Below are 21,560 nucleotides of genomic sequence, written 5' to 3'. Positions count from 1 at the left end.
AGGGTTGCCATGCAGTGGCAAAAGCATCAAAGACCAAGAGTTCACTATACAAAGATGGGGAAAAGGAACATCGAGATTCGAATATCTGTGGAGTGGTTGAGGTCTGTGGAGAAGTTCAACGTATGACGTCCCTCCTTTCAACCGGCCTTTTTGACTCTCCATCTTCGCATTTTACGACGTCTACGCAGATCAGCTTTCCAGGGACTAGGATACATCTAGTAATGAAATAAGCTATAGACAAGAGTGCCGAGGAACGTGGGACCCCCTGTACACACGTTCTGCAACTCCGAACGTGTGAGATGCCGAGTCTATACATCTCTCCCATCGACAATTCCCCGGCTCTCCATGTCGGCAATCCGGATATCACTTCAAACGGAGCAACTCCGAGTTTTATAACCTTGTCCCTTGCCAGATAACTTGGGAATTACCTCCTTTCCCTCTCACGAATAGTTGATGTTGAACGTGCGCTATTAAGGCCCGGGACGACGACAAACAATCTACACAATGGTGAAGATCAAGAGCATCGAATACTTCCGAGTCTTGCCTCGATGGCTCTTCGTCAAGATCACCGACGAAGAGGACAAATATGGCTGGGGCGAAAGTACCCTTGAAGGTCACACCGAAGCCGTGGAAGGCACCTTGAACGCCCTATGCAAAAGATTCGAGGGCTACGAAGCCGAGTAAGTGGTCCTCACACGCTCAATATACTAAGACCAAAGTATTAACCCGTTGTCAACAGCAACATCGAACACATCTGGCAAATGGCATGGCGCCTCGGTTTCTACCGCGGTGGCCCAGTCTTCATGTCAGCCATCTCCGGCATCGACATTGCCCTGTGGGACCTGAAGGGCCGCCGTCTAGGCGTACCAGTGTACCAACTTCTAGGCGGCAAAGTCCGCAACAAGCTCTCAGTCTACGCCTGGATTGGCGGAGACCGTCCTGCAGATGTTGGCGAAGCCGCGAAGGCCCGCCAAGCGCAGGGATTCAAGGCTGTCAAGATGAATGCAACTGAGGATGTCAACTGGCTTGACTCTCCAAGTGTATTGGACTCCAGTGTTGAGCGTCTGAAGACTGTTAAGGCACTTGGCATGGATGCGGCGCTCGATTTCCATGGCCGTCTCCACAAGCCAATGGCTAAGCAACTAGCCAAGGCATTGGAGCCACACCGTCCACTTTTCCTCGAGGAACCGCTTCTTTCGGAACATCCCGAGGGAATCAAGCGACTCTCCGAGCAGGTTTCTTGTCCTATCGCCCTTGGTGAGAGGTTATATAGTCGCTGGGATGTTAAGCGGTTCCTGGAAGATGGTAGCGTGGATGTTCTACAGCCTGATATCAGTCACTGTGGTGGTATATCGGAACTGCGCCGCATCGCCAATATGGCGGAGACATACGATGTTGCTATTGCGCCTCATTGTCCGCTGGGACCTATTGCACTGGCTGCTTGTATGCAGGTGGATCTTTCGATTTCCAACTTTGTCATTCAAGAGATGAGCATCGGAATGCATTATAATCTCGACGCTGGTGAATATGATATCACTAGCTACGTCAAGGATCCGAAGGTGTTTAATGTGCAGGATGGGTACGTTGAGGCTTTGAAAGCTCCTGGGCTGGGGATTGAAGTGGATGAAGAAGTCGTTCGACGGGTGGCTCAGAACACTCCTGCTTGGCAGCCAAAGGAGTTCTTTGGTCCTGATGGGTCTATTCGAGAGTGGTGATTCAATATTTGTGGTGATTTGCATAGCAATGCGTGTAGACGTTATATGTTGAATTAACGTCACAAATGCATAAGGATAGGTGAGAACATCCAGGCATGCTACGGACAATGCATTCTATGGGAACCTGATTTTCTCCATCTTCCATCCATAAAACAGAGTTCCATCTTGACCATATATGCACTTCAAGAAATGAAAGTATCTAAAAGAAATGAAAGCTCTAAAGAGATGAGAAACATATCACATACCACCCACCAATTTCCGTGTTGCATTGCAATCATCGGCCAGCTGGATACATTGCAGAATCATATTCCAAAAGGCTTCCAGGTCAACGCCCCTAGGGATAGCAACGCCTGGACCCTCAACAGGAGTAGCGATCGTACGACCCAGTTGACCAGTAACGGATACATCTTTGCCATGCAGTCCATCTGTGACGATACGAAGATCGAATCGTTCGCCGCCTTTATCGTCAAAGGTAATGGCTTGGTCAGGATGCTTGTTGGCAAAGGATGGGTTCAGAGTCGACAATATCACAGCCACGGCAAGAGGGTCGTGCAGTGGAGGTCCAGTGGCCAAACCGAAAGCCTTCTCGTAGGTTGCAGCAAAGAATGTAAGTAGTGCGTGCAAGATCCGCCGAAGGACTGTAGGCTCTTGGGTTGAATGGATCGAGCCATGTAAAATGCGAGTTTGAACGGCCTGTGATGCTAGGACCTGATGCGTAAGATCCAAGGCAGCAATGGTGGTTTTCGCCGCAAGAGCCGGGTTACTGAAAATTGATTCCGAAGACTCAGGATCACACTGGATTGGCCATCTACGTTAAACGTGCCAGCGGAGGGGTATGGAAGGTACTTAGAGAGGGCAAACATACATAGATGTTGAACTCAGCCCATGGCGTCACATTGCCGATTCTAGACTTCTCTCCCGGAATTCTGCTCATGGGGGCATCAGTGAATCCCTCGCCGATGGCACCACCCATGAGACTTAATCCCTGGATGTGATCTACCACCTCGGGGAATGTTGCAAACAACAGAGCGACGTTTGTCATGGTTCCAGTTGCAACAACCCACGGAGTACCTTTAGGCTGCGCAAGAAGTGCATCTCTCATCGCCACAATAGTGTTCTTATCGGTGACGGGTGGTCTAGACGCCTTGGGGAGAAGGTCGGTTCCATCAAGGCCAGATTCGCCTGTCGAAGACCCTGGTCAGTCTGAAATATACATCCATTCCATTGAGCCTACCATGAATATCCGGCGCATGTAGAGCAGGCCGGGAGTATGGCTTCGGACTACCGGGATAGACGGGAATCTCGGGCCTGCCGATGGCTTCCAGAATGCTTCCTGCATTGGCGGTTGTCTTCTCTAAAGATGCATTTCCGTGAATCGTGCTAATGCCGAGCAGATGAAGGGACGGATGATGAGCAGCTAGTAGGATCGCGAAGGCATCCTAGGTCATCCTATTAGCGTCGATCTCGGCGTCTATCTTTGAGGCGTACATCATGGCCTGATAGAAACGGTCAGTATGCAGCGGCTGAGAAGGGTCATATTGACCGACCGGGATCACAATCCAACCACAAGGGAATAGGACTATCTGTGTTCATAGGATTTAACATATTCAACGAAGTAGACAGCTGGCAATGAAGAAAGTCCTGACATCGCAAGTAAACAAGATCCCCGCATGAGATAAGGCTTATCAACGAATCTAGCCCTAAGCCCTACTTCCCTGATTGAGCCATCAACTTTGATGTCACTTGGTGTCTCCAACAGGGCAACAGAGCTCTTTGTTTCTTGCTGAACGGGCCATCCTGGAGATGTCCGCATGAAATGAGATGAACGACCCTCTCCGATCCGGGCTTCAGCCGATATCCCACCTCAAGGCTGGGCCGACAACCTCCAGCTCCAGATCCACCGCGCTGCCCTCCGCGACGGCAGTGCAGCCTCCTTCGCGTCCGTCCTCTCGACTCCGAACACAAAAGACCAGCAAGGATGAACTATCGGATGCGATCAGTGACAGGGCGACAACTGCCCTGATCCGACGCGTCCTGTGCCCCCAGACAAGCAGCTATGGGGCATCCTCTCCACAGCCTCCGGAAGAGCTGTTACCTCCCCTCACGAGTTCCAACGACGTTGACCGTCAGCTGTACGCCCTTCTCGCTATAATAATCAAAGAATTTGTCTATTCGTGGTACGCGAAAATCACCCCCGACCAGGCTCTTGTGAATGAAGTGCTACAAGTCATCGCTCATTGTACACGTGCTCTGGAGCAGAGACTACGCCAAATCGATGTCGCACAATTAGCCCTGGATGAGATCCCCGGACTGGTGGAAGCACATGTACTCTGTAAGACTTGAATAATTCAAAGCTCTTCTCCTCGACTACCATGGTTGTTCCGTGAACAGGGGAAGCCTGTGCTAACTCTACCTTCCAGCATACAGACTGGCCAAGCAACGGTCGCATCTCTCAGGACTACCGACGTCGTACCGTGCGCTTTATCATGAGCTAAATCCACACCCTGGTCTTTCTCCGGTGCCTGATCAAACAGATCCAGACACGATTACGGAGCAGAGTGACAACGAAACAGTGTATCGGCGGCTCCTGGCCAACGGTGCCCTGGCCGTTCTCCTCCCAACCGAGGATCTCGAAAACAGCAGTCTCCGAGCGCTGGTCGTCGATGTCATCGCAGACCTGATCCTGGGAAACCAAATCAGTGGCAGAGCATGCGAAGGGTGGTTCATTTGGGAAACTGTAACAAAACTCGCCACGAGAGTGGGACAACGTCAAACCCCAGACGACGCAAAGTCGGCCCCGGACTCTCAAATCAACCGGTTAGAGAAGTTTGGCTTACTATCAAATGAAGACGAATCCGCGAATCAGCCATCGGCGTCATTCTCAGCCACAGCCTGGATATGGAATGTTCTGCAGGGCATTTATCTTGGTTACGTCGCTTTGCGTTTCATTGCCATAGGCCTGTTCCGTGTCGCATCGAGTCCAGGCCCATCCTCGCACGGTTTCAATGTTTCAGTTGCCTCTTCGACAGCCATCAATCAGAAAATAAATGGGATGGGCTCAGACAGTGTCACGGGGAAGCGCCCGGTTCTCGGCTACCGGATGTATTCCATGGTCTCAGAGACTTTGGGAGTCCCCTGGAGGATGCCATGGCTGAGTGGGCTGTTCGCTCTGTCCCAGCATCTGATTCTGGCAGGCCCTGGCAGGGTTGGTGGTACCGACGGAGTCCTTGATAGGTGAGTTTCTATTCCTATCTCCCCTCTGCCCTCTGCAACCTTGGAAATGATACTCGACTGTGGAGCAAGGGTGCTTCCACGATCCAGGAGGGTGTCACCTGTGCCACCGTGGAACAAGAAGCGTCTTGCTCGCATGCTGCGTCGGTCACTTGATCTGTAACTTTGATACGATGCTGTTACGAGAATTACTGTATGGTCATTGTCAGGCCGACATGGCTGTTCTGCGCTATGATTGGCTGTGTCTAAGCTGGTCCGAGCCCTGGAGATTGCTCACATCTTCTCTTTGTTCCGGGGGCCGGGCCTTTCCGTGCCGCTCTTCCACTTCATATGCCAACTTTCAACTTGGTTTGTTTTGAGGGAAATGAAAGATCACATCTGGAAGCACGACGATCGCAACTTAGGGGGGCTATGAAAGAAAAACCCGACGCCGATCACCAAAAACGCACTATGCGCCTTTTAGGTGCATGAGAAAAAGGCCCTGACCGAGGCTAGTGAATTACCGTGTTCTGTCCAATGAGCGAAATTGGAATTTCGCAACTTGACCGAGGTTCGTGCATGGAGCCCCAGGTACGGGATGTTAGCCGCTGAAGAGGGGCTTCATTTCCGCTTAGGAATAGCATCCCTGTCGCTGGCCCAAGCTCCCTCATCTCTGCCTAAGCCGATCTTGCTCCGCCTCTCCCCACTTGGTTACGGCCGGAGCTCATTTGATGTACCTCGCTCTGAAAATGAGTGAAAAAAAGAGCACAACGTCCCGAGAGCTCCACAGTCGAAAGCATTTTCGCTTCATTTCTTTTTGCCTTTTTTTTACGGCCTCTGCTTGGCTAAATTGCTCCGACGTCATTTGAGAAACCATGCTGACTCCACAGATTCCTTCGGGAAACCATTGAGGAATACGTGCTGACCCCCACTTTGTTGCCCAACCTTCTTCTTGCGACAAGGACCGCCTTGTTCCCGGCCAATACCCGCCCGTCATCTCAGATAGCGGTCGTGAATATTGGAGACCCGGCTTCGGTTCCGCCACAGGCCTCGGCGCCCAGTCAGAAAGCCCACGCAACCACCGCCTCACCTAGCCCCCCCATTACGGAAGGAGTTAGGGAACCTGCAGCAAGTGACACAATAGGTAAAAGAATCGAACCCAAAAGCAACAGCAATAGTGGCGGCAGTGGCGGGGGTCCAACCTCAACAACGACAGCCTCAGCCAGCCCAGCGTCACTTTCTTCCATTGCAGCCGATGCCCCAACAACAGCATCGACACCCGTGCCGGCTGAGCCGGAGAAAAGGAACACTCCATCTGAGACGGAGATCGCCGCTATCAAGCGGCGATGTGCAGCTAGTCTCCTGGCCTTGATTCCGCGCAGCCTCGCACGAACCTTCTTTGGTGTTTCCTCGTCGGCCCCTCCACCCTGTAGCGGTGATCGTACCTGCAGTACCAACACTTCGCCCTCCCTTACCACCACCACCACCACCTCGCCATCCCAACCACCTTCCAGGGCGAATGGTGGGGACCAGCCCCGACCTGCGGTTCAGGGGAAGGAATCAACCCTGTCATCATCGCATTCGCTTTCGGCTTCATCTCCAGCCCTGCCTGAGCAGAGTGGTCACCTTGCCGCTGAGCGGCTGCGCACAGATGACGATCCGTCTGGCATTGATCTAGAGGATGAGTACCTCCTGGATACAATTGAGAATGATATCCTGGACGTCTTTGCGGATGAGTACTGCAACAAACATCTAATCTACTCTATTATTGAGATTGTGCTCGCAAATGTCCTCCCTGAGGTATCTGAGCACAGCGTGGAAGATCTACTGGAGGACCGTGGGGTGGCGTCAGTACCATCTGCATTCTAGAATCTCGGTCTCGGTATCCGGCCAGTCTTAGTTAGACTTTTCTTGTCTCACGGACTTGTTTTTAGCACCATACTTAAATTCTTTTAATGAGATATGCCTTACTTATGACCAGCATAAGTTCGAACTCAAAACAGCAGTAAGATTGTAAAATAAACAACGTGATGTGGAAGATGGGGGTATAATATAGGAGATCCAAGGTAAAGGAAAGTAAGAAAAGAAACGAAAAAACAGAGGTGATAAAGAAACTAATCTGACATGCCGGTTCATGTATAAGCGAACCGAGCAACATTATGTTCTTTCCGCGCGAGCGGGCCCAGTTTAAAGAAACTAAAAAGAAAAGAGAAGAAACAAGATAAGGAAAAAGAGTGTAAGAAAGGGATGCAATACAACGGTTGCAAGATAGGGAGGGGAGGGGGAAAGTAGTGTGGGAATAGAATGCAAGAATAAGAAAAGCGCAACATGGGGGAATAGACCGAATCAAGGAAACGGGAAAAGCAAAAAATCAAATAGAAAAAGCAAACCCCGAAGAAAAGTAGAGACTCCCAGGTCCAAGGCCCATATCCGTATACCATCATTTCCATATGCCATATTCCATGTATGCGTAGACATCGCCCGGGCATGAGAGTGATGCGCCAAATCCGTCCCATTCCAACAAAAGAAAGAGTAGAGGTCGCCCTCTGGATATCTGTATGTTTTTCGGGGGTGTTTGTGCCAGGATTTCTTGTCCTGGTTGTCACTGGCCCAAGAGACACAAGGACAGAGATAATTTCGTACAACGGCATGCATATAAGGGAGGAAAAATCAAAAAGCGAGGCAAACTAACAAGTAACCTCTCTTGATAGTGAGAGTAGAAAAGAAAAGACGTAACCGAATTGAACAGGGATGGGAATCATGAAAAAATCGCAGGTGTGTTTGGGGAGGGAAATTCGTGATGGGAGAGTCTAGGTAGAGTCAAAACGACTGGAAAACCTAAGATGCAACAAAAAATGGGGTAGGGTGTAACGTTCACAACAAGGGCTAAAAAAATGCAACGATGGAGGATGTCAACCCATGTTATGAATGCTCCTCTTCTTGGTCACGCGCGGAGTAATATCCTCGTGCTCATCAATGCGCGGCAAGCCATTGAACAGGGCACCAGATTGGCTCTTTGCGAGCTCCAATCGCTCCATCAGTTTACCAATGGTGAGATACTCCTGCGCGGCAAGACCAGCAGGCTGATGTTCGAAGTAGCTCATCACTAGTTCCAAGGCCCGGCGGGCCTCGTCTTGGGTTGGGGAGCCAGGGGAACTGGTAGGGGAGATGGTAGTTGACTTGGACGGGGGTGGCATGGAGATTGCCTTAATCTCTGGGTTGCTGCGGTTTCGTTTGATGCCATTTGTTTGATCCAGGCTTATGGGCTTGGAGTCATCGTCGCCCATTTCAAGGGGGGACTGTAGGGTTTGGACGGAGAGAGATTGTTGGAGCTCACGCTTTGTGTGTTGGTGGTCCATTGTTCCATCTGCTATGAGGAGGGTTGGGTCGATAGGCACGAGGGGTAAGGTCTGGCTGCGCGGGCGGTTATTGTTGTGGCTGTTGGTTGGAAGGCGCGACTGGCTTGTTGGTGTGAAGGGGCTATCGGAGACCAGGGTTGATGCTGGACTAATCATCCCCGCCGAGGAGGTTGTATCGAGCGACGTCGTACTCTTGGAGTAGTTGTGTTGGTAACCCCCTGTCAGGTCGGGCAGTGCATCAGCAATGTCCCGTTTGATTCCTTCTTGGCTCTGGGTTGGAGACAGTGGGGATCCAAAGCCATCGATCGGGGAGGAGGGTGAAGGCCCTGTTGGGCTTTGAAGGCCAGAGCTTGTGGAGAAGTCTGTGTTGATACGGGTTGGGCTGTTTGATCCGCTGCGTACATCGGCAGACCCTCTGCGCACCTTTGCACCGAGCAGGTTGTTCCTGTGCTTGAACTTGTCAAGCCAGGCTGCAGTCAGCACCTTGTCCTTGCCCTCTGGGCAGCCACAGGTGCTGGCAAAGAAGAGAGCTTTCTCTTTAATCATCTCATCGCTCAATGGGTAACCTTGGCGTTGGTAGTTTCTTGCCCAGTTGGATAGGGCTTTCTCGATATCAGGGACTCTGCCCTTGGCCCGTTTGATGGGAGATCGACTCCCATCGTCAGGGTTGAGATATTTCTCCTTTTGGCGGAGTACCTTTGAAACCGTACTAGATAGACAACCACGTTAAATTACAGCAAAGAAATTACCCAGGGGTGCAGAAGTACCTTCTTTCCACTCCGAACAATGCTGGTCATGAAGTCAGCCCTAATCCCGTGACTCTGCAGGAGCAAATATGCACAATCTTACCTCCAATATCAGTCTGCTTGGCAGTCTTGTTTTCCTCGTGATATAAGCACATTTGGCGGCGATCCTCATCGGTAAGTGTCCTGCGCGGCGTGGAACCTCCAGTTGAGGTCTTTCGCACTGGAGGCATGGGAGCGGAAGGCGATACCGAAGTCGGAGCGGACACATGCGGCAAACCACCTTCTTGAAAAGGCGAGTGGTGTGTGAGCATGCTGGGCCAGGAATGCGAGGGCATAGGGAGTGGCATCGAAGCGTAGGGTGGTGGTATTGACATGTTGTAAGAGCCATCCACAGCCATGAGCGGCGCTGGGCCGTAATCAAAACCACTATATTCCGGCATCGGGGGAGAATGTTGAGGCGAGGTAAACGCGCCTATTTCCACCCATGGTGAATGTGGAAATTCACCATCTGGAGCATGATGAGTCTCCGTTTCCATGGTGGATTGATCCTCCATGGACGGCGAATATCAGGACAAGTTGATTTGTATACCGATGAAGTCTTTTTGCCGCTGACAGGCTCGAGACTGGGGAGGAAATGGTCGTCAGGAAGAGAGACAAAAGAAATCCCGGGGAACAATGAGACAATCTAAGGGTAAGACAATAAGAGCCGATGCATGTTCCACTGCTTCTGTCAACCCGTATCAAATTACCGAGATGCCCTGAGCAAGAGAGGAAGTGTCAGGTAATGCCCCGAGAAGGATAAAATAACTGTGAGCTATCAAGCTGGGGGAGAAATGTATACAATATGCAGGAGAGAAGAGGTAAAAGTGCGCATGCGGGTAAGGCAATGGAGTTAAAAGGAAAATCCGAGCCACCAAGGCCAGGGCGATCAGTATCGCGTGGATTGACAGAACTTGAATCTCGATTGCAACTGGCACGAGAAGCCTAGAGTCCGGAGAAACCCATGATAACCTTCCCCCAAGAGGAATCCAGCCGAACTGAGTTTTGATTGGGTCGTTGGGTGAAAAAACCCATCCGACATGATCCAAAAAAGAAATATAATTAAATATGATTTTGTAATTTCGAAATCATCCCTGCCATGGAGGGGGCAACGGCCTCTGGTTGGTTGGAGGTGCGATATATTGCGGCAGGGGTTGCATCTCGTCAGGCCCAAGTCGTATTACAGCGTAAGGGTATGGAAATGTCATTTCCTTTTTCTTTTTCTTGTCATTTCTGTCATTTCTGTCATTTTCACTTCTTTTTTCCTAGCTACCCTGAACAGGGGTTGGAGTTGGACTCTAGTCTACACTGTACATCTTATATTCAATTTACAGTTAATGTGAATGTTACCATCGATACCCAATATGGAGTCAATTCCGTCTTTGGGGGCAACTTCGGCGTGACCGTCCACCGTTTATCCCTCACCTGCTAATCTATGACGGGTGTCTAATCCTTCAGTGGCTTGTCGTTTTCGCCTTGCTTGAACGAGGCTTGGGGTCTCCCCGAAGATTGAGTCAAATCAGAGTAGATCATCCGCGGGGATTGGAATGGAGTTCGCTGAAAAAGCGCCCAGGTCGTAGCTGATTTGCTTAGGACTGGAGAGCGGATCGATAAAACGCTGAACCTAAATCCCGCATCGCATCCGTGTAGAGGGCGATCAAAGTGGACCGGGAGCAAGACGATAGCGGCAGTGCAGAGAGACCATTTCTATTCGGGGCCTTTGGTTGACATTCAACAGTTTGCCTTTCCCAACTCAACCAAAGAGAAGGCAAAACCAAACATTTCCAGATCTTGTACCTCATGTGATATGTTTCAGCGGGGCACGGTGCCCGTAGAAAGTTGAGGGTAGGTGCGAGAGGTCTCGATCTTGTCTGTAAATAGGATAGGAGGATAGAGCAAATCCCTAGATCGGACAGATTGACCATCAAATAGGATTATTCCTGGAGGGGGGAGTATTATGGAGCCTGGAGGAGCCGATCTGCTTGGGGGGTTCATAGCAAACGAATCGACACGGCAAAAAAAGGGAGCAAATAACAAATGAGGAGCAACATGGATGATTGAAAATGGACGAATCCGCCTCGTAGGATTCCCTACGGTTGATACCAGAGGCCGATACAAGGGCCGAACAACATCGTGAGAGACTGACCTATCAGAGCCGAAAAGAGGCATAAGAGGAAGTGGATGGAGCCCTGAGAAGAGGGGAACCTCCCAATGATGCGATGTTTTGGCGCTAACTTTTCAGCGTTCATTTCTCCACTTGGTCCACTGCGGTACCCTCCGGCCCGGGAACCTTTACGCTCTGCACGGAACTTTGGAAGTATAAGGAGGCTTTTGCGGGCTTTGTAGAATATGGCCTCTGACGTCTATACCTCCTCATATCGGCATTCACATTTGAACCCGGCCTACTATACAGGCCCGAGAGCCTCCCCGCTTGTTCAACAAAACCACGAGGAGGCCGATGTGAAATTGGCCTGCTTCCGTTTCATGGCCTTTTGAATGAGGCATTTTTTCGAATCATATAACCGGGATGGAATGTCTGAACTACAAAGAAAAGTCAAATGCAACGTACAAAAAGGGCTGAGCTGACAAGAATCTGACAAATTAACCCCATCCTCGATTCCCGCACTACTTATGTCTGACCCCGTAAGGGGCTCTGATCCGGTCGCAGCGCCAATCATGCTTACATTGCCATTTTGTTATGCGCCAAGGCAGCCTAAAAAAGAAACGTGCTATGCAACTATGAAGGAAATGAAATAAAATAAAATAAAAACTAGTGAAAATCAGGTTAGTGATTACCGAATGTAGCCCGGAGCGAAATCGTATTCGATCAGCAAGTGGGCTGACGCCATTGAAAGAATGCAATTTCTTGCAAAGCCATATCGTTAAAGAGTACAGTAATTATCTAGGCAGTCTAGACCGGTCAGAATTGAAATCGCCAGCCTCTGGATGGGAGGTACGCATATTTGCTTCTCGCTGTCTGGTCCGTCATTTCTTGGCAATGATCAAGCTCCGGGGCGAAATTCCCGTTGAATCTCAGGCACAGAGGAAACAAAGAGGTGTGAACAAGGGTATTGAGTCAGGTACCGATCGACAGCCCGTTACAATCCCGCCCGGGCTATCTCCGCGTAGGGTGTCAATTGTGCATGCATTATTCTTCTTGATTACTCGGAGATACACTGTGGGACTGTGGAGTGATGAATGAACGAAGGATCGCGCCAGTATTTAAAGCTTTTCAGGAATGTAACATCAGCCATGGCATGATGGTACCTACTTCACACATGGAAAATCGTGCCTCTCCGGGCCATGACTCCGGGGAAGAGCATAGGCTAATGCAATGCAATGCGACGGGGATAACCGCTGGATTCTCCACGAGAGAGGAAACAGGACGGTGCCAGAACAGTCACCTGATAAATGTGCATGTATACAGATGTATACAGCATACGATAGATACGTAGCCTTGCAGTAGCTTTGAGAATCCTGCCGATCTTGCATCTGAGAACGGACCAGATCGTGAACAGCCCCCTCAAGAGCCCTTTACGCTAGATCGGAGTTTCTCCACCTTGACTAACAGAATTCCGATTCATAAGATGCAAACTACACTTAGCGTACCAGTATTTATTCCATACTGGGAATGGGATAAGGGATCAGATAACCGTTGACAACCGGACCATTCACCGCTTGTTGTACATTAGCCCTAGCTCGCCTCACTTTTTGCTTTTCCCCTGCTTTTCCTTTTTTCTGTCCACTTCACTCCTTCTTGAAATGGGTTAGTTTGCTCAACGTGCAGATCCTTAGTACCTTGTTTGCCTCTCAATTTTTGGTAGCGAGCAAATTGGTCCACGGAAAGACCAGAAGCTAGCATAGACTACAGTAGTTGACAGATCAATTGTGTATATAACAAGCCCCTATCATTACTCTTGGGTATTTTATCCATTTTTGCGCGGCCTATCGGATAGAGCTCTAAGCCCGCTCCTTAAGTTCGAAAGTCTACGCACGCAGCCGAAAAGAGGCCCGTCATGATCACCGTTGCCGAACTTATAGGTCTGTGCGAGTCGACCCATGCACACCATAATTGCCTTTCCGGCTCCTCCCCCCGGTTCGAAGCTGTCACTTCTCATCTCGGAGCTTTCAAGCTGACACATGAGACAGCCCTGGAAATTAACAAGTAAAATACACGGAAACAAAGTACGGAGATCGACGGAGGTAAACGAGGGACCTGGGCTAGACCTTGTGGCTTTTGGACAATGCCTGACTCGTAAGCCTGGGCGCAGGTCAGGATTGGGGAAAAAGCAAACACCGTAAATCCTCATTTCATACAAAGAATTCATATGACTAGCAAGGATGCCGCACAGGACGGGATGGAATTATGTAGGGGAATTCGCCAATCGGATTACCTTGGATATGATTGTCCATGCAGGCGTCCTTGGTAGGGATTTGTAACCCCTACAAGACCGATAAGAGGTTGTATCGTCCGATGCTATAGCGAATTTTGAGATAATCCGGGGAATCTATTCGTTCAACGTGGTAAATTCTTGCAGGCGAATATTTAGTGCATGGAGAGGGAGGGGCAATATGTGGTTGCTCTCCCCATCGGCTGGGGTTTGATATTAACCATCGAGATTGGGCAACAAAAGCAATATATGACTGGGCTGCTGTTTCTTTCATCGATTTCTGTTGATTTTCTAAAAAGCCACCCGGCAAGTATGAAAGAATAGACTCGCTTGCCGTGAAGACCTGAATCTAGAACTTTTGGTGGGATCATAGATAAAGAACAAAGGACCTTGAATGAAAAAGAAGGGGGTAATCATAACAATATGGACAGGTCGCTTCGGTCAACTACTAAACAAAGAAATGACTCTCGCATGCCAAGGGCATCAGAAAATACCCAGGGCTTTTTTTCACCTCGTGTCTGCCCCTGGGGTTGTGTAACCCCTGGCATACGCCTAACTCAGAGTTCACCAACCCACAAGCCACGCTATACCTTGAAAGGCACCAAGATGTAAGCAGATGCCATGCAGGCTACTTGCTCACAACCCATCAATCTCGTCAAAACGTAGCTTTGACTCAGGCTCCCCCCGATTCATCTTGGTCGCCCGTGCTGGAACGAGTCTATCCAAACACGCTCGAGTCCGGTGGCGTCTTACGGGGAGCTATCCCAGAAGCCGTGTGCCTGTCATACCGAAGGCGCAAAGACATGCTGGCACAGACCACCTGCCACCAGCGCCGCTTGGATCAGCTCGCCGCTCCGCACGCGGGCTATAGGGGTCTAGGATTTGTGGCCAGATCCTTTACCGCTTGACGATCGACACTGTAGCCCAGTCAGCTTTCAAATCCATAGTTACATTGGAGATACAGCGGTCACTTACCGATATCTTCATCGGCCAGCTCGTGCGAAAGGCCGACACGCTGCGGTTGGTGCTTCACGGAGCGACCATACACGATAGCGTGCTTGAAGTCGTCCTTAATAGTGCGGTGAATGGAGTTACACTAATTGCGGTTAGCTTATGTTCTTCCTTTATGAGAGATAAGAGGTAGCCCTTACGAAGTCTTCGACTGTGCATGCATAGGAACGCAGCACAACAGGTGCCGAGTAATCGGGTGCTCTGCCCTTGGGCTTGGTATAGATTCGGCGCAGCTGGAGCTTCTCCCACATCATCTCCATCAGCTCATCAACGTTCCATCCGTGCTCCGAACTGATAGGACAGGCGTTGGGAATCCGGTAAAGCAGATCCAACTCTTCGATAGAGATGGCATCAATCTTGTTCAGCGCGTAAATGACGGGAATGTAGCTGCGACTCTTGGCTTCAAGGACATCAATCAGGTCATCGATAGTGGCGTCGCATCGAATAGAGATATCGGCAGACGAAATCTTATACTCGTTCATCACAGCTTTGATTTCCTAGACATCGTTGTTAGCGTTGCTCCGATATCCCCGACTTGCATGAATATCTCACGTCGTTGTCAATATGGGTCAAAGGCTGAGTACTGGTGATGGCAATACCACCCTTGTCCTTCTTCTTGAACAGAATGTTGGGGGGCGTCTTGTTGCACCGAATACCAAATCCTTCCAATTCGTTCTCGATGACACGCTTGTCAACCAATGGCTTGTTCACGTCAAGGACAATGAAGATAAGGTTGCAAGTCTTAGCCACTGCAATAACCTGTCGACCACGACCTTTTCCGTCTTTGGCACCTTGAATAATACCGGGAAGATCGAGAATCTGAATCTTGGCACCGTTGTACATCACTTGACCGGGGACAGTTGTGAGGGTTGTGAACTCGTAAGCCGCGGCTGAAGAGAGATATTAGAATTTGTCGCGCGAAGGGTATTGCGCGAACTAACCTTCCGAATGCTGTCCAGTCAATTTATTCATCAGAGTACTCTTGCCGACGGATGGGAAACCAATGAACCCACTGTGAACTGTGAGTACGTTGCGATCAAAATCTCCCTGCCGTCCTCTATTAGGGTACTTACACACTCGCAACACCAGTACGCGCAACATCGAAACCGGCTAAAGACACAGTTAGCGACCGAAAAGTTCCTTTAGACCTTTAGACAAGTACTTACCACCACCGCCGCCACCACCTCCGCTGCTTGGCGTCAAGAGTTCACGCTTGAGCTTAGCAAGCTTCGCCTTCAACTGTCCTGTACAGGTTGTCAAAAATCATGTCGATGACGTCGAAAGGGTGTCTGGGTGTGCGCGCGTACCCAAATGGAACGAGGTGTTCTTGTTCTTTTGAGTCCGAGCCATCTCGGACTCGATCTCTTTGATCTATTGGGAGAAATGGCATGGTTAGTGACATGCGACGTCATGGTCAAAATTCTGAGCGATTAACTCACCTTTTCAATAGTGGTCGACATCTTGGCGATTTGAACCAGCAATTAAAAATCAGAATAAATGTAGGTGGGAATCCCCGAAACTCAGGGACTCGAATGTGTCTGGGAGAGCACTGCTGTAGTGAAAGGCACTTGCGGACAATCTTTGAATTGTGGCACCGCAGTTTTTAGTCAGGGCGGGGTGTGCGCCTCAGGCAACGAGGGCAATTATGTCATTCGATGCCTGAGCGCCAAGATCCTTCCTTATCGCTTATCGCGCGACTACTTTGCGACTTGCGACTTTGCTACTTTATTACTTCGTTGTTTCCACTTCAGATCAATGGACATAGTCATTTAGACTTGGCGGAGTTTTATTCCTACCATTGGTGGCTACTATAAGCACGCAATACTTCCAACTCCATTCCTCCACCTTCCGACCTCCGATAGCGCTCCTTATCCTCCGTCAACACCCTACAGCACACAGAAGCCCGTGGGCAGCTCTCAGAACCTACCTCGTCATCATGCCTTTCCTTAAAACCGAATCTGGATTACCCCACGACAACCAAACAGGTCCAGGCGCCTTCGAGAGGCTCGTGGAGAACCTTAGTGCGGCTTTAGGTCCGAGTTCGGGGCTTGATTCTAGTGATGTTGACCCGATGGAAATACAACTTTTGATGGAGAAATATGTTTCAAATGAGGAAGAATGGGGCTCTTATGCACTGGGGGATGCAAGCAGGACCTACACAAGGAATTTAATTGACGAGGGGAACGGCAAGAGCAACTTGGTGGGTCAAGCCAATGCCATTCCAAATGACGTTCATGTCGCTTGTGGAAACATATAAGCTAATTATTTCTACTAGTTGATACTAGTGTGGAGTCCTGGAAAAGGCAGTTTAATCCATGATCACGCCAACGCACACTGTGTTATGAAGGTTCGTGACTCTTTGGTCGTAAATATCGACATCGTCATGAGCATTCAGTTCTCGGGCTGACCTCGAAATAAATATAGATCTTGAAAGGGAAACTTCAAGAGAACCTCTACTCATGGCCCGACCAAGCAAAGATAGAGGATGGTCAACCCTCTCCACCGCAACTTACCAAGCAAACCACCTACGGCGAAAACCAAGTGACCTACATGTCCGACAAGCTTGGTCTACACCGGATATCCAACCCTGACCCGGAAGATTTTGCCATCTCATTACATCGTATGTTCGCCACGTCCTTTTATGTATCCATCTCCCGGATCTCTAGAAATTGACACTGCATACAGTTTACACTCCACCCAACGCTGCGATTCATGGATTCTCCATTTTCGATGCGAAAACGGGCAAGGCATTTCATGTCAAGCAGACCAATTTTTACTCCTATCGTGGTCAACGCTTTGATAATGGACAAGAGTAACCTTGTCTATGCACCTAGAGTCTTTTTTTTTATACCCTTTTCTCTATCTTTAGCGTTGATAGACTTGACAAAATGGGAATGTTTGTTGTATTCTTATGGAAAAATGCAAGTTTATGCTATTCTCTCGAAGACGAATCAATCTAACAGTTAGGGACCTAAAATGCATGACCCCCTTGTGCCTATCCTAGATTTGGCTGGTACCTATTTGCTCGATTGGCAGTCCTATTCACTGGTTGGTCCAAAGGGAGCTCTCGATCTTAGGAGTCAATGTAATACCGGAGGGCTAATCTGAAACGCATACTGCCACGTTGATTTCATGTACCTTAGAGCTGGTCCTATTACCCACCACGGTGGTGTCGGGGGACCATAAGCCACGACTACACTAGTAATTTGCAGCTTGCAAAACATCACTTTTATTGTAAAATCCGCAGGATTGCACGCGGTGCCTAAAGTCTGATTCATATGCGCACCATGCGGGGATCTTGCTATTTTCAGCAACCACCTTACTTTGACTACACGTATCTGCTGCATTTCATGTGTTAGATGTAGCTGCAAGTGCATTAATTCTCGCACTTCATTGTGTCTGTGGAAACGCGCTAATGCACTGTATCTGTATACCCGATAAGCGTACAGTAACCCACTAACTTATAATACAAGCAATAGAATTGATGAGACTGACTTAGAGGTATAGTAGCTAAAATACAAGCAACAGTACTGGCGACGCAAATAAATGGTTACCAGGGGCAAATCCGGAGCAGGTGCTTGTCATCGGAGACAACATCTCTCACTAGACCCTGAGGTTTGTTAAGGCACTATGACGTCCGTGGACTACCGTAGCTGAGAAAGCTTAAAAAAAGTAGTACATTTCACTAGGAGTATACCTAGGAAGGGGACTCTTCCGACTAAAAAGGTAGTCGTCGGGCAGGGTTAGGGCAGGAGTGTTAGCGGGTAGAAAGGCCACGAGCATAAATAGTGACTGTGGGCAGGAGAAGACAAAATAGAGAATTTGGAGAGGCAAGTGACAGGTTTTATACAACAGGGGTCATAAATGTGTACACAGTGTTTATGAAGTATTGGACAGTTTCTACACGAAGGCCTCGGAGCGAGTGTACCGTTTCATGCATTGCTTTCACCCTACTTTGGCCTTGCTTTTTTACCTCTTTTTTCCCCCATTTCGAGTGCCTCGGATTTACCTTCTAGATCATATAAAGGTGATGGTGTGGAAGGACTCATGACCCCGTTGTAGATGTGAACTACAGGGAGCGGGCGTATAGGGAAAAAGTACACGCGGATTCAGGCATTTCCACTCAGCCTCGCTATTAATATTTCCACTAACCAAATATCAAGTATGCATCTCGAGCTTTCCAATTCTATGCATATGCAACGCGGGAAATGAAAGATGAGGAGTGAGAAACAAAAAAATGAACTCTCACCAAGTACCCAAAAGATTCAAGAAAAGATAATTAAAAAACACGAAGGAAAGAGCATAATGAAAGAAAAATATATAGTCACTCAGCCTCAGGGGCACTCTCAAAACTAGCCCTATCAGGCAACCCAGCAAGACGACTAAAAAGTCTTTCCGGATGCTCCAAAACCTCCGACTGCCGACGACGCAGCTCCTCGAGCCGAGCCAGGGGATTCTGTAGACCGCCAGAATAAGTATGTTGCGTTAAGCAAGGAAGAAAACGCATCAACCGTGACACCCACCCATTCCTCCTGGCTCGGCACGCCCTCCGCAGTGGGCAGGCCATGCGCGCCAGAGGCATCGCTCCCATCGTGGCTCCCGCCGTAACTACCACTGCCGCGATGGATTGGCGCGGGCGTTACGGGGAGGCTGGGGCGTTCGACTTCGGTTGGGAAGTCTGTTATTATGGTGCTTGGTTTGCGGCCCGTGGATGGGGGTGAGGAGACGCTGTCTATGTCTCTGTTGTGGCTTGTGGCGCTGGTGTTGGATGAGCCCGGGCTGGAAATCACTTGGGTTCTGGCTTTGCGGGCTTGTTGCACTGTTTCGATGTAGCGCTGGATTTCGGGGTCTTCGTCCCAGGCGTTGGAGCGTGTGTATGTTTGCCATGATTCGGAACTTGGTTCGTAGGGGACTCGGGTGTAGGAGGGGCCTGAGGGGGGTGGGGGTGGGGGGTTATGGATGGGGTCATTGGTTGTTTGGGGAGGCGTTGGTTCGTCCTCGGTTGGTTCTTGGGGTGGTTGCTCGGTTGGGAAGACGCGGGTTGGTTTCGGGGCATGGCTTTCCCAGGGGAATACTGGGGCGGGCTTTTCAGGTGCTGATCTGGTTGCGGGGACTTGGTAGTACATGTTTCTTGGTGCCTCGGGGTAGGATGCAGGGGGTTGGAATAGTTGAGTGTCATCAGACATGGTGTATGTCTTTTGTTGCAGACTGATTCCCTCCGGTTTCGAATTCGCCGGTGGTGGCTCTCTGTATGGCATAAGTAGGTGTTCACGCATTCTAACAAGACGTATTCATCTTACCGCGCCGGATCCCATTCATATTTAGGTGCCTCAAAGGTTGGAGACACCGGTATCGGAGAAGGTGGACGTTGATATGGCTCATCCATCGAAGAAATGGGGGGAATCGGTGCCACGGGTTGTGGTTGGTGTATATGATGACTTCCCTCATCCGGTGCCTGCTGGTATACTTGCGGCATCTCATGATGTGTCTCATGGCTCAGTTTGGGGGCGAATATAATTGGTGCCGTGTAAGGCAACGGTGGGATATAAGTTGAAACATGCTCCTCTCCGCGAACATATTGAGGTACCATGCTCAATACAGGAGCCGGAGCTGCGTCGGCGGGAGCTGCATGATGCTCATGATGTGTGTCATGGTGTTGTTCATGATGTTGTTCATAGCGCTGTTCATGGTGCTGTTCATGGTGCTGTTCATGGTGTTGTTCATGGCGTTGTTCATGGTGTTGTTCATCGACTGCCGGTGCTTCGTGGTGTGACACATGATGGAAGCTCTCAGGCTGGTGTTCCGAGGCAGCATGAACATGGTACGGTTGCGGCCATTGCTCATGGTGAGACGCCGTCGGTTCATGCCCCTGAATATGAATTGCGTGGCCTTCAGTGCTAGACGTGGGAACAATTTGAGGCGGGTGCGATGTCTTGAACCCACCCGGTGCGCCCTGCGGCTGTGATACCTAGCAACGGTCAGTCTGGGAGGTAAATCGGATCCACCACAACACGTACAAATGGCAAACGATAATGCTTGTCATAAACAGCCCACCACCGACCTAGCAGCTGGTTGTATGGAGACTCCAGAGGAAAAATCTGCCTCGGCATAGTCCACGGCTTCTGCGAACCAATGAAGTGAATAAGACTGATGGTACTCTGAAAATGCTTGTACGCAGGAATGTACTGGTAATTGGCGCTGGGCGTGCAATTATACGTGAAGCTTAGCCTATGCCAGTCCCGGAAGTGCATATTCAGCAGTCCCTGGTCCGCGCCGTCGAAGCTAATGCCTCGCTCAGCAAGAGCCTTGAGCGCATAATAGTCCTGCAGATTAGGTCGGAGGACCATCAACCCACTATTAAAGCAATCTGGCCAGCCAACGTCAGGTGCAGCGGCGAAGTCTGCGTCTAACGACAACAGCTCGTCCGGAGCTCGCAGGGCCACGATGTCACAATCAATGTATACGACCCGTTTGTATTGTGTCAGGCGCCAGAGCTCGATCTTGGTGAACGTCGCGATCAGGTCTGGGCGATCCATGAGCCAGAGATTCGCCGGGGTGCCGTTCACCATCGAGCTCACTGGGATCAGCTCATCATAGACGGTCTTGGCACGAAAACGTCAGTTAAGTCCGAACACCCCATAGGGTCACTGGGAAAGGCAAGAGAGGGCCGACATACCCGTAGCTCATTGATAGTGGCTGATTGTAGTCTGTCCGGTGTAAAGAGAGCCACCAGCTTTGCTTTCGTGCCATTGTCGCGTAAGGAATGGGCAAGGACCATAGCACCTAAGGCAAGGCGAATTAGCAAGGCAATTGGTTCGCCACATGACGATCACTTACCCGGAAGATAATGATCGCTCAGCAGGAGCTGCAATGGCTCGTCAGCATATTCACGTCCTTCTGTAGACAGCCCTGGGGGTTAGAAAGGAGGAGGGGGTTTAACCTACCGTGCAGTAGACCCCGTCGGAAGCCATCGCGCCGGTCCCTCAACAGAAGAATGGGAGCTTCCCCAATCAAGACTGGAGGGGAGAAGAAGGAGAGAGCCCTGTATTTATCCCACGGTTTAGTTTTGGGCGTGTCAAATCGGGTGTG

General features: G+C 49.9%; 7 protein-coding genes across 7 annotated transcripts; 3 read left to right on the top strand and 4 right to left on the bottom strand.

The window, feature by feature from the left end:
- Positions 1–504: 504 nt before the first annotated feature.
- PENARI_c001G03998 (mandelate racemase/muconate lactonizing enzyme family protein) lies at positions 505–1,715 on the top strand (the record flags this gene model as incomplete). Its single annotated transcript, XM_022626442.1, has 2 exons — positions 505–680; positions 740–1,715. 2 exons carry the CDS (start codon positions 505–507, stop codon positions 1,713–1,715), a joined length of 1,152 nt encoding a protein of 383 aa, XP_022493380.1.
- A 237-nt stretch (positions 1,716–1,952) lies between these two features.
- PENARI_c001G00921 (uridine-cytidine N-ribohydrolase) lies at positions 1,953–3,252 on the bottom strand (the record flags this gene model as incomplete). The annotated part of the gene is made up of 4 exons (XM_022626197.1): positions 1,953–2,510; positions 2,581–2,897; positions 2,950–3,154; positions 3,223–3,252. 4 exons carry the CDS (start codon positions 3,250–3,252, stop codon positions 1,953–1,955), a joined length of 1,110 nt encoding a protein of 369 aa, XP_022493060.1.
- A 284-nt stretch (positions 3,253–3,536) lies between these two features.
- PENARI_c001G10121 (PXA domain-containing protein) lies at positions 3,537–6,794 on the top strand (the record flags this gene model as incomplete). Its single annotated transcript, XM_022626925.1, has 4 exons — positions 3,537–4,047; positions 4,136–4,949; positions 5,037–5,105; positions 5,816–6,794. The coding sequence occupies 4 exons, from the start codon at positions 3,537–3,539 to the stop codon at positions 6,792–6,794; spliced, it is 2,373 nt and encodes a 790-aa protein (XP_022493654.1).
- A 1,043-nt stretch (positions 6,795–7,837) lies between these two features.
- PENARI_c001G06392 (uncharacterized protein) lies at positions 7,838–9,566 on the bottom strand (the record flags this gene model as incomplete). The annotated part of the gene is made up of 3 exons (XM_022626641.1): positions 7,838–8,993; positions 9,052–9,073; positions 9,134–9,566. The coding sequence occupies 3 exons, from the start codon at positions 9,564–9,566 to the stop codon at positions 7,838–7,840; spliced, it is 1,611 nt and encodes a 536-aa protein (XP_022493033.1).
- A 4,791-nt stretch (positions 9,567–14,357) lies between these two features.
- On the bottom strand, positions 14,358–15,931 carry PENARI_c001G00397 (GTP-binding protein RBG1; the record flags this gene model as incomplete). The annotated part of the gene is made up of 9 exons (XM_022626145.1): positions 14,358–14,377; positions 14,436–14,556; positions 14,612–14,968; positions 15,024–15,361; positions 15,413–15,483; positions 15,545–15,581; positions 15,638–15,715; positions 15,779–15,842; positions 15,911–15,931. 9 exons carry the CDS (start codon positions 15,929–15,931, stop codon positions 14,358–14,360), a joined length of 1,107 nt encoding a protein of 368 aa, XP_022493587.1.
- A 476-nt stretch (positions 15,932–16,407) lies between these two features.
- On the top strand, positions 16,408–17,287 carry PENARI_c001G04743 (putative cysteine dioxygenase Cdo1; the record flags this gene model as incomplete). Its single annotated transcript, XM_022626484.1, has 4 exons — positions 16,408–16,671; positions 16,747–16,818; positions 16,896–17,091; positions 17,157–17,287. 4 exons carry the CDS (start codon positions 16,408–16,410, stop codon positions 17,285–17,287), a joined length of 663 nt encoding a protein of 220 aa, XP_022493365.1.
- Positions 17,288–18,853: 1,566 nt separating this feature from the next.
- Positions 18,854–21,442, bottom strand: PENARI_c001G08765 (uncharacterized protein; the record flags this gene model as incomplete). The annotated part of the gene is made up of 6 exons (XM_022626819.1): positions 18,854–19,718; positions 19,772–20,439; positions 20,489–21,073; positions 21,148–21,254; positions 21,309–21,336; positions 21,416–21,442. 6 exons carry the CDS (start codon positions 21,440–21,442, stop codon positions 18,854–18,856), a joined length of 2,280 nt encoding a protein of 759 aa, XP_022493402.1.
- Between the last annotated feature and the right edge of the window lie 118 nt (positions 21,443–21,560).

This window comes from Penicillium arizonense (genome assembly GCF_001773325.1).
Source record: "Penicillium arizonense strain CBS 141311 chromosome Unknown PENARI_contig001, whole genome shotgun sequence".
Taxonomy (NCBI): Eukaryota; Fungi; Ascomycota; class Eurotiomycetes; order Eurotiales; family Aspergillaceae; genus Penicillium; species Penicillium arizonense.
Note: the sequence above shows the minus strand (reverse complement) of the source record. Positions and strands in the feature narration are given on the sequence as shown.